General features: G+C 46.2%; 1 protein-coding gene across 2 annotated transcripts in view; it reads right to left on the bottom strand.

Annotated features, from left to right (window-relative positions):
- BRD7 (bromodomain containing 7) overlaps positions 1-14642 on the bottom strand; it is a 56836-nt gene extending 42194 nt beyond the window's left edge. Inside the window, exons 1-2 of one of the 2 annotated variants that reach the window (XM_010376373.2) lie at positions 14405-14642; positions 13775-13983 (exon numbers count right to left, since the gene is read on the bottom strand). In XM_010376373.2, the coding sequence (XP_010374675.2) occupies positions 13775-13983; positions 14405-14453 (258 nt within the window). In that variant the 5' untranslated portion in view covers positions 14454-14642. The remainder of the gene's footprint in view (positions 1-13774; positions 13984-14404) is intronic. The other variant, XM_010376375.2, reaches the window with a different exon arrangement.
- Between the last annotated feature and the right edge of the window lie 418 nt (positions 14643-15060).

The following is a 15060-nucleotide window of genomic DNA, read 5'->3' as shown; positions in this document are numbered from 1 at the left end:
AGGATTAAAGTTTATGTAAAGTTTTAGCACATTACTTAGCACATGACGGACATTCATTCAATAAATGAGGCTTTACTGTGTAGCTATATAGTGAAAAAGAAAATACATACAACCCTACTCTTACAGAGCTCAGAATGGAACAGCAGAGATGTTCATTAAATAACTCATTTAAAAAAATAAACATGTTTATAACAGCAGAGATGCGCATTAAACAACTCATTTAAAAAACAAAACAAAACATGTTTACAACTAATTGATCACAACCAGCTACAGATTTCTTTGTTCCTTCCCCATTCCCACTGCTTCACTTGACTAGTCTAAAAAACAACAACAAAACAGATTTCAAGGACAGAATAACTTTTGGGTGAAAATAATTTAGACTGGAAAAGTGTGGGAAGGTTTCCATGAGGAAGTAATATCTGAGCTGAGATCTGAAGGACAAAGAATCCAGCCAGGTTGGGGGTGGAGGTGGGTGTGTGGGAACAGCTTCCAGGCAGAGGAAATATCTTGTGTGCATGAAGATTTGAGGCAGGAGAAAGGAAGAGGGGCTATTTCCATAACTACAAACACATTTACTCACTTCTGACTAGATTCTAATTTGCCCACAACTTCATGGTAAGTTATTAATCTGTGAGTAATGCTTTTAAAGCAAATCTTTGCTCAGATTATTAGGATTTAACACTCACCAAACCACATTATTCACTCAACAAATGACATCTGCCTGTTCTACTGGAGCTTCCTCTGGACATGGGTCCTTGTCTTATTCAGCTCCATACCTGCAAGCTCAGCAATGCCTAACACATAATACTTGCTAAGTATCTGCAGAAGTAATTAATCATAGGAGACAGCATGAAATAGGAACACAAAAGCATGCAAATTAACAGCTGAAGTCCTTAGTAATAAGTACTGTCCTTCAGGTTGGTTACTTTTGGAGGATATATACACATACATATATTCAAGTGATGCTCCAATATGCAAAACAATGTACAGGTCCCTTTTAACAGCTGATTCTAGACTCCAATGAAAAATGTTTCATTACCTTGCAGCTGCACATCATTTTTGGCCCTAGGCTAAAAACAGCATTTGCTACACAGGTTAGCCATTATCTCTATGATGCTTTCCCCTGGCTGCCCACGGCAGAATGAGGCATACCTTTCCCTGGATTCCTGAAACACGTTAGTCAAACCTCCCTTAGGATTTACCAGGCTGTGAGGTTTATTTATACTTTCATGTCTGATTTCTGAGTCCAACTTTGAGCTCCTATAGGATATTATTTATTTATCTATCTTAATCACTGCAGCCTAGTACAATCTGGCCAGATAATAGGTGTCAGGTAAATATTTGTTGAATAAAGAAACAGATAAACAGCCTTCTATCAGAGGAGCAATGCTACTCAAAGGCCCCTTTTCTGAGTTCCTCCTTCCTTGGAGAGGTCTTTTGGGGTTGAGATAACTACCTCAGGAGGGAGAGACATGGACCAACCAATGCTGAGAAAGGGGAAGAGTTTTCTGCCAAGTCAGATAAGCTACAGCAGCCCGGAGATCCCAGGTGTGACAGATGGCACAAGTCAATGAACTGTGTTTTGCCAGAATTCTCATTTTGCTTAATATGATTAGTCACTGCTCCTCTCTAGTTAAAAGCTACCTCATACTCTGTGACTCAGTTGAATCAGCAATACGAGATACTAACAGCACCTACATCACAGAATTATTTCTAAGGATCAAAATAGTAAATATACACAAAGAATTCAGAATAGTGTCTGGCAGACAGTAAACACTCGAATGTTAGTTATGAGTCTGCCTCCACTGTTGGACTTAGTATAGTGCTTTAATAAAATAGGTATTTACTAGAATTTACTGTAATTTCCATTAAAGTTTTACTTAATTTTAGCTTTATATATAATAACATCCTATATGTGTTAATGCTTTTGAGTAAAAAAATTTTCTTAATGACTACTATCTTTCTCATTTTATTCTGGTAACATCCCTAAGCAATGTGACTGGCCTAACCTCTTTCAGCAACTAAACCTGAAGTTGACCTACAAAGCTGTTAAGACATCATTTGGGTTAGGACTATGTTCTTCAGAACAGCAAGAGAGTTTCAATAAAGGAACTGAGACCACTCATCTGAGCTATTTCCATAAAAAGCTTTCTATGCAGGTCTCTTTACAGTTTCTACTCTCTCCATTCAATATTTGTTAGATATTGTTACCAGATTTATGTTACTAAGGCTCAGCTTTTATCATTCTTCCACTCAAATTTTTTGACTGACTACATACTGAAACTCAAACTCCTTACTCGGCCATCTCAGCTGCCTTTCAGATCTCACCCTATCCCCCACTCCACGCATTCTGTGTTTAAAAAGAGATCTACTTTATGTCCCCTATACACATCTCCTTCTTGCCCATTTTCGAGCTAATCCTCTAACAACAGTTCCATAATCCTGTTTGGTGTGTGGTTTTCCTGACCTCCATGTCTCTACCCAGTGGCCTATCATTCTATTCAGGGATCATCATCTAAAGTCAGCACATAAATAAAAACTGAGTTGTCAGATCACCTTGGAAAATACCTGAAGTAGTCCATAAAGTACAATACTCATGACTTACAATCTTAGAATACTTCTACTGAACTACCACAAAAAGAGCCATTTCTCTCAGGGCATATAGTTGACCCCACGTTAACTGAACATATAGTGTTACATCACTGTATTTTGATTTCTAAAGCCCAACTCAAATGCTGCTTCCTGAGCAAAGTCTTCTGTGATTTCCCCCAGCTCCATGTACTCTCAGGAGCCGCAGAACTAGAACCCTGCCTCTGTTAGGGCACTGACTTTATTTCCCCATGTGCTGTGGGCAGAGGTTGGTGCCCACTTTAACAACTCTTTTAGATTAAAGACTTCTTAAGGGCAGAATTTGAGTTACTGTTCTGGCACTAACTGTGTGACCTTGGTAAAGTTACTTAACCTCCCTGAGCCTCAATTTTCTCATTTATAAAAGAGGAGATAATATGATCGAGTCATTCTATTTGTGGGTGTGTATCCAAAAGAACTGAAAGTAGGGGTCTTAAAGAGAACTTTGTACAATTCATGTTCCTAGCAGCATTATTCATAACAGCCAAAAGGTGGAAGCAAACCACATGTTCACTGACTGATGAATAAATAAAATGTGGCATATCCATACAATGGAGTAGCATTTAGTCTTAGAAGGGAAGGACATTCCAACACGTGCTACAACAGATAAACCTTGAGGACATCTTGCTAAATGATACAGGCCAGCTACAAAGACAAATACTGTATCATTCCACTTACATGAGCAGTCAAACTCATAGAGACAGAAAGTGGAATGGTGGTCGCCAAGGTCTGAGGAAAGGGAGAAAGGAAAATGGGGAGTTGTTAATGGGTATGAAAAAGTTCTGGAAAACAGTTGCACAAAAATGTATATACACTTAACACTAATGAACTGCACACTTAAAAATAATTAAAATGGTAAATTTTATGCTATGTATATTGTACCACAATCCGACAAAACAGAGAGAGAACACCAGTCTCACAGGATTACAGTAGGGAGTATTGTAGGATGATGTACATAAAGTGCTCAGCACAGAACCTAGCATGTACTACATGCCTGATAAGTGTTTGGATGAACGGAGGCAAGATGGCGCACTTCCGGGTTCTTCATCCCCCCAACTTTTCCCGCGCGCGCGAAAATCCAGCCGGCGACCCGGGAAGGTGCAGACCAGCTAGGCATGCGCCAGGTGATGTCAATCTGAAGAGACCAAGATTTACCTGGTCGCACCTGTGGAACGCCCCCTGACACGCCCATGCCCCGCCTATTGCCCTCCCACTCCTAGAAAAGCCGCTCCGGAGGCACGCCACGCGCGGCCTTCCTCAGTCCTCCACTCCTGTCGGGATGTCAGGACTGCGGGAACTCCGTCCGAGAGCTGTACGGGTGACTCTGGGGGCCCCTTTTGTCAGGGGGCCAACAGACCTCTCCCTACCCACCTTCTTCCCTTGAAGCTAGGTGACCAAAATAAACTTGCAGTTTTGCCCCTACCCTTGCCTAGTCGCTGGTTCTTTTGTACCCGCTCTGGTGGTCTTAGAAAAACAAAACAGTTGGTGCCGAAACCCGGGAGGAGACCCCTCCTCAGGCCTCTAAGGGTTGAGGAACCTCCTCCTGCTCCCACGCAGCAGACGGACCAGGACCTGAGACCCGCTTCCCTCACTCTCACGGCCTCTCTGGGGTAAGTGCCCTTGTCTCCTCTTTACCTCCCTCGGCCAGAAATCCTGCGCAGGTCCGGGGTCCATTTGGAGCCACCAAGTGGCTCGGGAGACCCGTTCAGGACGGAGACGTCCGCCTGAAGGTAATCTCCACTTAGGCTTCAAGAGCCTCTCATCTGTCTCTGCTGGTTCCAAAGGACGCTTTGAAGCCAGGCAGGGATCCATTCCCATGTCCATTGGGTCCATTGTGTAAGTAAAGAGGAAACAAATGGGAAACCCCCAGTCCAAATTTCCAAAGAGCACCCCCTTAGGGTGCCTCCTAGCCAATTTAAAAACCTTATAGCTTGAGCAAGACCTTAGGAGGAAGCGGTTAATTTTCCTTTCCACTGTGGCGTGATCGACCTCAGCAATTTCTGCCAGCGGCTAGGCAAGTGGTCTGAAATTAATTACGTACAAGGCTTTTGGGCCTTACGCTCTCGTCCCGACCTGTGTAGCCGATGCTCTTTGGCCCAAGTTATGCTAGCCAAGGACGCCGGCTCACAGGAACCCGAAAAAGAGGAGTCCTCATTCCTTTCTGTTCAGCCGGAGGATCTAGGGTTTCCCTCACTTCCGCCCTATACTTCTCCTCCCTCCGCTTGGACTCCTCCTTCCTTTTCCTTACCTACTAGTAATCCGCTCAGTCCCGTGCTTCCTTCGGGGCCCCCAACTGGCTGTCTTGAGTCTCCTGTCTCTGCACACACCCGCTCTAAGTGCCCTGCTGATGCCTCCACTCCTGCCCCACACCCTCCTACAGTGTTAGCGCCTTTGCGAGAGGTGGCTGGGGCGGAGGGGGTAGTCAGAGTGCATGTCCCTTTTTCATTGGCCGATCTTTCCAAAATTGAAAAGCGTTTAGGGGATTTCTCAGCTAATCCCACCGTCTACATAAAGGAATTTAGATACCTTTGTCAGGCCTGTGACTTAACTTGGCATGACCTCCAGGTTATCCTAACCTCCACCCTAAACCCTGAGGAGCAAGAGCACATCCTAGCGGCCGCCAGGCAGCACGCCAACCAACTACATTTAACTGACGCCACCATCCCACTAGGGGAGCAAGCAGTCCCCTCGGCAGACCCGGACTGGAACTATCAAGCAAACCAGCCTGGGCGCCGTAGGCGAGACATAATGGTTCAGTGTTTGTTGGCTGGTATGCAAACAGCCTCAAACAAAACTGTAAATTTTAACAAATTAAAAGAAATTATTCAAAATCCAGAAGAAAATCCAGCCGCATTCTTAAATAGGCTGACTGAGGTTCTAACCCAATATACCCGGTTAGATCCGGCCTCCCCTACAGGGGCCACCATTTTGGCGTCTTATTTCATTTCTCAATCAGCTCCTGACATTCGTAAGAAACTTCAGAAGGTAGAGGATGGTCCTCAGGCACCAATACAAGACCTGGTTAAATTAGCCTTTAAGGTCTATAACTCCAGAGAGGAGATGGCTGAGGCAGTGCGACAGGCACGCCTCAAACAGAAGGCCCAGCTCCTAGCAGCGGCTTTACGGCCCAGTTGTAACCCCAGACCAGAGAGCACACACCCCGCAGACTCCAAGGCTACGAAAGGAGCCTGCTATAAGTGCGGCAAGGCGGGACACTATGCCAACAGGTGTCCGCAAGGTCCCCGAGCCCCAACGCAGCCTTGCCATAAGTGCAAGGCGTCAGGACATTGGGCCAATGAATGTCCTAAGCCTCGTCCACCAGCAACCCCCTGCCCTGCTTGCCAGCAGGGAGGACACTGGAAGTCTGATTGCCCCACCCTGAGAACAGGTGCTGCGTCTCCACGTGACCCCCTTTCCCAGGATCCTGGGAGCTCCTTCCAGCTCCTACATCTGGACGACGACGACAACTGAAGGTGCCGAGACTCGGGGACCCCCATCACCCTCGCCGAGCCGCGGGTAACTCTCCTGGTAGCGGGTAAGACAATTGATTTTTTAATAGATAGCGAGGCTACCTATTCTGTTTTGCCGTCCTTCTCTGGACCTAGCCTTCCATCCGATATCTCTGTAGTAGGAGTAGACGGAAAGCCATCCACCCCACGAAAAACTCCACTCCTTAATTGCTGCCTGGCCAACAACTACTTTGCGCACTCGTTCCTCATTATACCCTCATGCCCTACCCCCTTACTAGGCCGAGACATCCTGAGCACCTTAAAGGCCTCCATATACATTCCCACCAACTCATCCACTCCCCTTCAACCCCCTCATGACCTGTTGCTCATGCTTTGTGCAAGTGCACAGGCTCCTCCTATGTCGCCCCCACCCCCCATCTTCCCTATTTCTGTACACCCTCAAGTGTGGGACACTTCCACCCCGGTCATAGCTGCTCACCACCCACCAGTTCTCGTCAAGCTCAAAGATCCCACTCGTTTCCCAAACCGCCCCCAATTCTCTCTCTCTCCGACACATCTACAAGGTTTAAAGCCAATTATCACGCGACTACTTAGCCAACATATTCTTGTCCGCACACATTCCCCCTGTAACACTCCAATACTTCCAGTTAAAAAGGCAGATGGAACGTATAGGTTAGTACAGGATCTTCGGCTAGTCAATGAAGCCACCCGTCCCACGCACCCTGTAGTTCCCAACCCTTACACCCTTCTGCCCCATATCCCCACCAATTCTACTTATTTTACTGTGCTAGACCTTAAGGATGCTTTCTTTACCATACCCCTACACACAGACTGCCAGTTCCTTTTTGCTTTCACATGGGAGGACCCAGACACATCTCCAGTGGCAAGGGACACTCCGTGACTACACTGAAAATGAAGTCTCATTTTATACTTATATTGCTGTTTCACTCATACACTCAGACCTTTGCTAGTCCGCCTACTGTATGGCAATTTTTTTCTCATCACTGAAACTTGGCCATAAGACAGCCGAACACACTCAGTAGTACATAGTTCTGCCAGTTGTCTTCCTTAAGGCTATTTCTCGTGCTACTGCCCAATCCTTCCTTTCCGTTATTCAGCTCCAAATTCATCCTGAGGTAATCATACTCAGGCACCCAATGGAGGCCAAAACGGCCCCCATTGAAGGCTATTTCTCGTGCAACTGCCCAATCCTTCCTTTCCGTTATTCAACTCCAAATTCATCCTGAGGTAATCATACTCAGGCACCCAATGGAGGCCAAAACGGCCCCCATTGAAGGCTATTTCTCGTGCAACTGATCTCTCTCTAAAACTCTTAACCATACAGCCACTAACTGATCCCTCTATGTCCCTGTGTCCTTGGTCCCCAGTCTAACTCTATACAGCCAGGCAGAAGTAGCAGAGCTTTTCCAGCAACTTTCCATGCCACTACGCCACTCCCGTCAAAACGGGCTGTTTTTCCTCCCTCTAGTTATTGGAATCAGCTGAAAGCCTGGCCTCCCTGCAGCGCCGAACTACCTCAATAGCCTAAGTAGCTGCCCAAAACAGGCAAGCCCTAGGCTTGTTTACAGCTGAAAAAGGAGGCACTTGTCTCTTCCTTAGAGAAGAGTGCTGCTATTATGTTAGCAAGTCAGGCCTAGCAGACACTAACATTCAAACCCTCAAATGCTTCCATACCTCGTTCCTATACTAATACTGTGCTTTATTTTATTCTTCATCCGTACGTCCAAATGCCAACCATGGGCCCCGACCTTAACAGCGCCCCTTAACAGCAGGAAGTAGCCAGACAGACCACGGCGCCCCTTATCACTATAATCAATAAAAGGTTGGACTGTTTGGATGAACGGAGGCAAGATGGCGCACTTCTGGGTTCTTCATCCCCCCCAACTTTTCCCGCGCGCGCGAAAATCCAGCCGGCGACCCGGGAAGGTGCAGACCAACTAGGCATGCGCCAGGTGATGTCAATCTGAAGAGACCAAGATTTACCTGGTCGCACCTGTGGAACGCCCCCTGACACGCCCATGCCCCGCCTATTGCCCTCCCACTCCTAGAAAAGCCGCTCCGGAGGCACGCCACGCGCGGCCTTCCTCAGTCCTCCACTCCTGTCGGGATGTCAGGACTGCGGGAACTCCGTCCGAGAGCTGTACGGGTGACTCTGGGGGCCCCTTTTGTCGGGGGGCCAACAGACCTCTCCCTACCCACCTTCTTCCCTTGAAGCTAGGTGACCAAAATAAACTTGCAGTTTTGCTCCTACCCTTGCCTAGTCGCTGGTTCTTCTGTACCCGCTCTGGTGGTCTTAGAAAAACAAAACAATAAGTAGCAGTTGTTATCTGTACAATGTATGTGTAATTTTTTTGTTACAATCATAATGGGTGTGTATATATTTACTTCCTCTAATGTAATTTTAGAAACACATCTGTAATTTTTATAAATCATTTTATCAAGTTAACAGCCACACAGAATTTTACCTATTGCATCTTAGTTTTACTTAACTATCGTCTTGTGTATGTATGACTAGATCAGATGGCATGAGCATTTTTTATGAGCCGTTATTTTATTTTTTACATAACACGGGAAAATATAAGACTGAAAATTTAGGAAAGGAAAACTAACGTTTTAAGAGTCACGCCAGCAGGCAAATTCTTTGCCAACTGCTCAGCATCAGAATATTTAAGGAATAAGAAAATTCATCACTTTCATAGGTGTGGTGTCTGGTGGAAATCAAAGCACGCTGTACCCCTAATGCTCTGGTTGGCATTAAATACCACTGCTGTACAGGGAGAAATACTGCTGATCCTACCTGTTGGGGCATTTTAAACTAATATAGCTAGGGGCCTTCCTATTCAAAACAAGAAATTCAGTTAACTAAGGCACCTTTGAAAAATTATAAGGCTTTGTGCTGTGTGTGTGTGTGTGTCTGTGTGTGCGTGCGTGCACTTCCCCCTTTATCTTATTTTCCTAAGTAACTGATTCCTAATTTTTTTTTTTTTTTTGAGACGGAGTCTCGCTCTGTCGCCCAGGCTGGACTGCAGTGGCCGGATCTCAGCTCACTGGAAGTTCCGCCTCCCGGGTTTATGCCATTCTCCTGCCTCAGCCTCCCGAGCAGCTGGGACTACAGGCGCTCGCCACCTCACCCGGCTAGTTTTTTGTATTTTTTTAGTAGAGACGGGGTTTCACCATGTTAGCCAGGATGGTCTCGATCTCCTGACCTCGTGATCCGCCCGCTTCGGCCTCCCAAAGTGCTGGGATTACAGGCTTGAGCCACCGCGCCCGGCCCTGATTCCTAATTTTTAGCAAGGTACAATACCCCCATTCACTCCCCACAACTAAAATGCCAGACATGGTAGCTCACACTTGTAATCTTAGCACTTTTGGGAGGCTGAGGTGAAAGGATCACCTGACCACAGGAGTTTGGGACCAGCCTGGACAACACAGCAAGACCCCATCTTTACAAAAAAATGTTTTTGAAAAAATTAGCTGGGTGTGGTGATACACGCCTGTAGTCCCAGCTACTCAGGAGGCTGAGGTGAGAGGCTCACTTAAGTCCAGGAATTTGAAGCTGCAGGGAGCCATGACTGCACCACTGCATTCTGCCCTGGGCAACAGCGCAGGATCCTATCTCAAAAAAGAAAAAAGACAACATCTTCCAGTCTCCCTAGCAGCTAAGGTGACTATGTGATTAGGTTCTGATTAGTAAAACATAAGCAGAAGTTATGTATGCCTTTTAGAAAAACGTTTTGAAAGGAAGACGACATCCTTTGTCCTCCATCCAGCTGCATGGAACTGAGAGAAGAGTCGCCAGTCCCTCACAATCATCCTCTAGCTCTTCTTTCTCCCAAGAAGAGATCACAGCAACTACTGTCCCTACAACTTCCTGGACATTTAGAACAGAGCTTATAGAGGCATCTCTAAGGTCTCCCTCCCTACATAACATTAGCAAAAAGAATCTCTCCCTGCTTCCCTGGTCTAGCCTGGAAAAAAAAAATGACCCAAACAGTCCCTACAGAACCAGTGACACCCCAGATGATCTGAAGTCTCTACCCCTGAATATGAAATAGAAACCATCCCCCTACCTGTCCTAGTCTGAGAGGTGTTGTGTCCAGAAGAGACTGTGGATATGAACCCATTTTAGGTTGCAATGACATCAAAATACAATGGGACTGATGATCATTAGAGCCACAGTCAAGAAAGGATAGAGCGGCTGAAACATGGGGTGGCGGGGGGCACTTCTAAGAACCTATCCTGAAGATATTCTCACACGAGTGTACGAAGGTGTGTGTACAATGAGCCTCACTGCAGCACTACATGTAAGATTTAAAAGTAATAGTCGTAAGTATGGTATATCCATGTAACTAAATACTATGTAGTCAATATAAAGAATAAGATAATGAATAAAACAAGAAATGAAGAATATTAACATATCCGTGGGATTATGGTGGTAACTGCCAGAACAAAAACCAGAGTGGTTCAAAGTGGTTACCTCAACTTTTGTTAAACAAGACGATGGCCAGAACAAAGGGCACACAAGAGACAAAGGTGGATGAGCCATGTCAACACACTTGGGAGACGGAAGGCAAATGGGATGATTTGCAGAACAGAGAAAGCAAGATACTCCCGTATGCAGAGAGGTGGACACCTTTGAAAAAAGCCCAAATCCCAGAACCCTGGAAAAGCTCAGAACTGGGAGACACAGGGAACCTGAGAGTCTCCAAATCTCCAGACGAGCCAAAAGTGAGGAGAAATGCCAGACTCAGAAAACTGGGTGGTAAGACCTTCAGCTCCTATCCCATAGTTGGCTCCAGAAACACGGATAAAACTGGCAAAATCCATCTCCTAGGAGAGGATTTTTCTCTAGAGAAACTAAAATCCCACAGAAAACATCTGTAAGGTACAGACTTGGGGCATTCTTCACCAAAATGACCGAGGCCCTGTTAGTCACTCTACAATAAAGTCCATTAACTGACAACCTCTGTCTAGGTACAAAGCATTTAATCAGCTTTGTACAGACTGCAAAAGCTCAACAGACAACTAAAGGATGCTTTCAACAGAAAACAGAGACAGACCAATATATGGAAGAATTTGGGGGAGAGAGAGACAGGGCAGGGAGCAAAAGAAAACTTAGGAGGAAAAAACAGGAAAAAACTTCAATTAATATTCTCAGAGAAAGAAAAGAATATACTGCATCTAAAATCAAGAACAGGGTGCTAATTCAAAAAGGACAATTAGAGAACAAGAAAAAATTCTTGGAAGTTCAAGGTATAAGATCTGAAATAAATCCAGAAAAGTCAGAAATTTTAGGGATGTTCCTTGAAGGAAGAACCTTCCCCCGCCCCACACACACCCAGAAAAAATATGAGAAAAACATAAGAAAATTAGAGGATCAGTTCAGGAGTCTAATATCTAAAGGGCAGGAGTTCCAGAAACCAAGAAAAGAAAAAGTGAAGGGAAAGAAATGAACACAGGAATACTTCAAGCAAACAGCTCTGAACTGAAGGCACAAGTATTAATTGCGAAATATCAGAATACTGAAGATAAGAGGGAAGATCCTAAAAATTTCAAGTTAGCAAATACTGGTCATATGCAAAGGACTAAGAATCAGAATAGCAACAGACTTCTCAACACCAATTTTGGGAGCCAGAAAACAACAAAGTAATGAATGCCTTCAAAAGTCTGAAAGAAAATAATTTTCAATCTAAACAAATCAAACCATCAATCTGTATGAGGGTAGAATACAGATTTTCAAACATGTTAGAACTTATAAAATCTACCCCTGTGTATGCTTTCTTAGGAAGTTCCTAGAGTTAAGAGTCCACCAAAACAAGAGAATGAATCAAGAAAGAGGAAGGCATGAGATCCAGGAAGCAGGTGAAGGAGAGTCCCAGGAGGCCCTGACAGTAACTAATCCAGCCTCCAGGAGACAGAGAGCTATAAGATAAATGTCTCCAGAGAAAATAACTCAAATGAGTTTCATAAATCTTAGAGTTTGGGAAGAATTATTAAGCAATAACCAAACAAAAGAAAGCAATGATCTAACTAGTTAAGATCAGATTTGTATTTGCATACTATACTTGTCTACAATCAGTTTAATATTGATTTAACCAATAATTGTGACGCACCTATACCTTGAGCAAGGGAAACTGAATTCTCACCTTCCATAACATGATGTCAGTAGAAGATATAAACCGCTACATCAGCAAATAGCAATATAAACTTGTATTTCGAAATGGAGATAAGTAGGCAAGGAAAAATACTAAAAAGTGTAGGAAGTACAACTCCAGAGTGGAGCAGCAGCCTGCTTTGTGTCAAAAAGCTGTGTAGTAGTCTTGACTTTTAAAAACCATCTTCACGCATTACTTTACTACTATTAATCAAAAAAAAAAAAAAAAAAAAAAAAAAACTGGTTACCTCTGAAGAGGGAGTCTATGTGAAGGATTGCGGTGAGGAAAACTTTTTTCATTTTGTGTACTTTTGTACCACATGAACTACTTTTAAAAAATCAAATGCATACATGGGTTTTATAATTTAAGGAAGAAAACAAAACATTACTCCTACCTAGCCAAAGCTAATAAAAACTGGGACAAAAGGGAAGGAATAGACTTAAGAAATCCCCAAATAAGATCTCTAAGACTTGGTGACTTAGCAATGTGTTCAATCACATGGAAGAGAAAGCTCCTGTTGTATTTACGAACATAAGAAAAATTATATAACTAATCTATGAAAATTTACCTTCACAATAATTGATTTACTAAGTCGTTCAGTGGCAGGTTAAATTTGGAAAGTTAATAACAGTAATAACAATGTTATTATTATTAGAGACAGAGTCTCGTATTATTGCCCAGGCTGGAGTGCAGTGGTGTGATCATATCTCACTGTGACCTTAAACTCCTGGGCTCAAGCGATCCTCCCACCTCAGCCTCCTGAATAGCTGGGACACAGGTGCACACCACCAGGCACTAGAAATTTTTGTAGTTTATTTCGTAGAGACAGGGCCTTGCTATGTTGCCCAGGCTGCTCTCGAACTTTCAACCTCAAGCAATCCTCCCACCTCGGCATTCCAAAGTGTTGGGATTACAAACGTGGGCTGCTGCGCCAGGCCATTAATTATTCCGCCTAGCTTTCAAACCAAGATGGTAGCTACTCATTCTTTTCTGTTAAATGCAAATGGTTAAGAATATCAATCTCCATTACAGATCTCTGACCAAATTTTCTCAATAGACTACAACATTGTTTTAAAAGATTTAACGTTGCTCATTACAGATTTGGCATTATAATATTTATTTCAGAACAAAATTTAAATCCCAGTAAATCCCATTCACTTCTGAAATGACTATGTTCGACAAACCTCGAACATTGAGGCTTTCTTGAGCATGACTTTTACCTGCCTAAACGGAAAAAGCATTCTTTGAAGCAGCTCCTGAAAATTTGGGCTTAGCTGCTTCCTCACCTGATGTGCGAGTACAATTGCCTAAGAGTATAATTCAAAAACGATTTGCTGAAACTCATAGATGATTCATGTCTCTATTCTGTCCTGCTCCTCTTCAAATGAGCCAGATCTTAGAGGCGTTTCAGTTTACCCAGATACAAAGAAAATAAAGTGAGGTTGGCAGCTGGAGGAGGCGGTGCCGTCCGCAAAGCCAAAGCAATGCAACCACTTGTACCTTAACTCTTCTCCGTTTTCTCCCCTTTTCTTCCCCCGGAACCTGCTTCTCTCCTTTCTTTCTCTTTTTCCGCTTTCTGTCCTTGTGTTTGTCATGATCGTTTTTGTCTTCGAAGAGGCTGGAGTCGTGCCCCGAACTGCCCGTGGAGAGTTCGGTGACTTCGTTCCCTCCTACTTTGAGAACCAGCTTCAAGGGCTTCTCCACATACTCTTGAAAAAAGAAAAGAAAGGAAAGCGCGTCGATTAAAGTCGGGGCTCTCCAGGGAGTGCTAAGGGTGCAGAGCGCGAAGGCGCAGCAATGCCGAAGCGGCTTTGGGCGCCCCGCGAAGAACCTGTTGAATGACAGAGCCCGGCCCGGGGGTGCGGCGCCGACCGCCCCGAACGCTCCCAGGCCTCTCGGGCCGCCTCACGTCTCCCCACCAGAGACCCACCGGACCAGGGGGACCCGGGTTCGAATGCCGCCGCCGCCGCACGGTGGGCAGCGCGGCCTCGAGCAGGACGCGCCCCCTTCGCGGGCCTGGGCCTGCCATGGGAGGGAAGGGCCCCGGGCCGCCCCTAAGCCACTGGGAAAGAGCGGAAGCCCGGCAGATGGACCGAGAGCCCACCGCCCGCACCCCGGCCCACTCCTCACCCTCGTAGAGGTGTTTCTCCGACTTGTGCTTCTTGTGCTTCTTGCCCATGTCCGACCGGGCCCCGGTGCCCGCCCCCCGCGCCAGGCCCAGGCCGTGCGGCGCCGCTTCCGGTCCGGGCCAGGCGAGCGGAGGGCGGGAGCGGGGCCCGCGAGACCCCGCGCCGCGAGGCAGGGGGGCGGCGCGCGCCGGGCGGCGCGAGGCCCCTCTCGAGAAGACGGCGCGCGAGACCGGTCGGAGCCCGAGAGCGGTGGCGGGGGGGTGAGCGGCCGGAGCAGAGGCGGGAAAGAGGGCCCGCCGCGCGTGCAAGGTGCCGGCGGCTGCGGGTGGCGGCCCCTGGCGACCGGAGGTGGCGCTGCAGCTCGCGGGCCGGGGGCGGAGTCGGGGCCGGGAGCGGGGCCGGGGCGGGGCCGGGAGCGGGGCCGGGGCGGGGCCGGGGCGGGATCTACAGCTCAGAATCTTGTCTTTCTTCCTTCCTCCTCCTGCCCTCAATCTGTCTGTCTTGTTTCTGTCTCTGTGTGTCTCTCCCTCCCTCTCCCCTTCCCTCCCTTCTTTCTCCTCCCTCTCTCTCTTTCTTTCTCTTTCCCTTCTTCCCTTCCTCCTTCCTTCCTTTCTTCCTTCCTTCCTTACTGCCTCCCTTCAAGCCTTCCCTCTCTCT

The sequence above is a fragment of the Rhinopithecus roxellana genome, chromosome 20 (genome assembly GCF_007565055.1).
Source record: "Rhinopithecus roxellana isolate Shanxi Qingling chromosome 20, ASM756505v1, whole genome shotgun sequence".
Classification (NCBI taxonomy): domain Eukaryota; kingdom Metazoa; phylum Chordata; class Mammalia; order Primates; family Cercopithecidae; genus Rhinopithecus; species Rhinopithecus roxellana.
The sequence above is the reverse complement of the archived record's forward strand: the minus strand, read 5'-3'. Positions and strand labels throughout refer to the sequence as shown.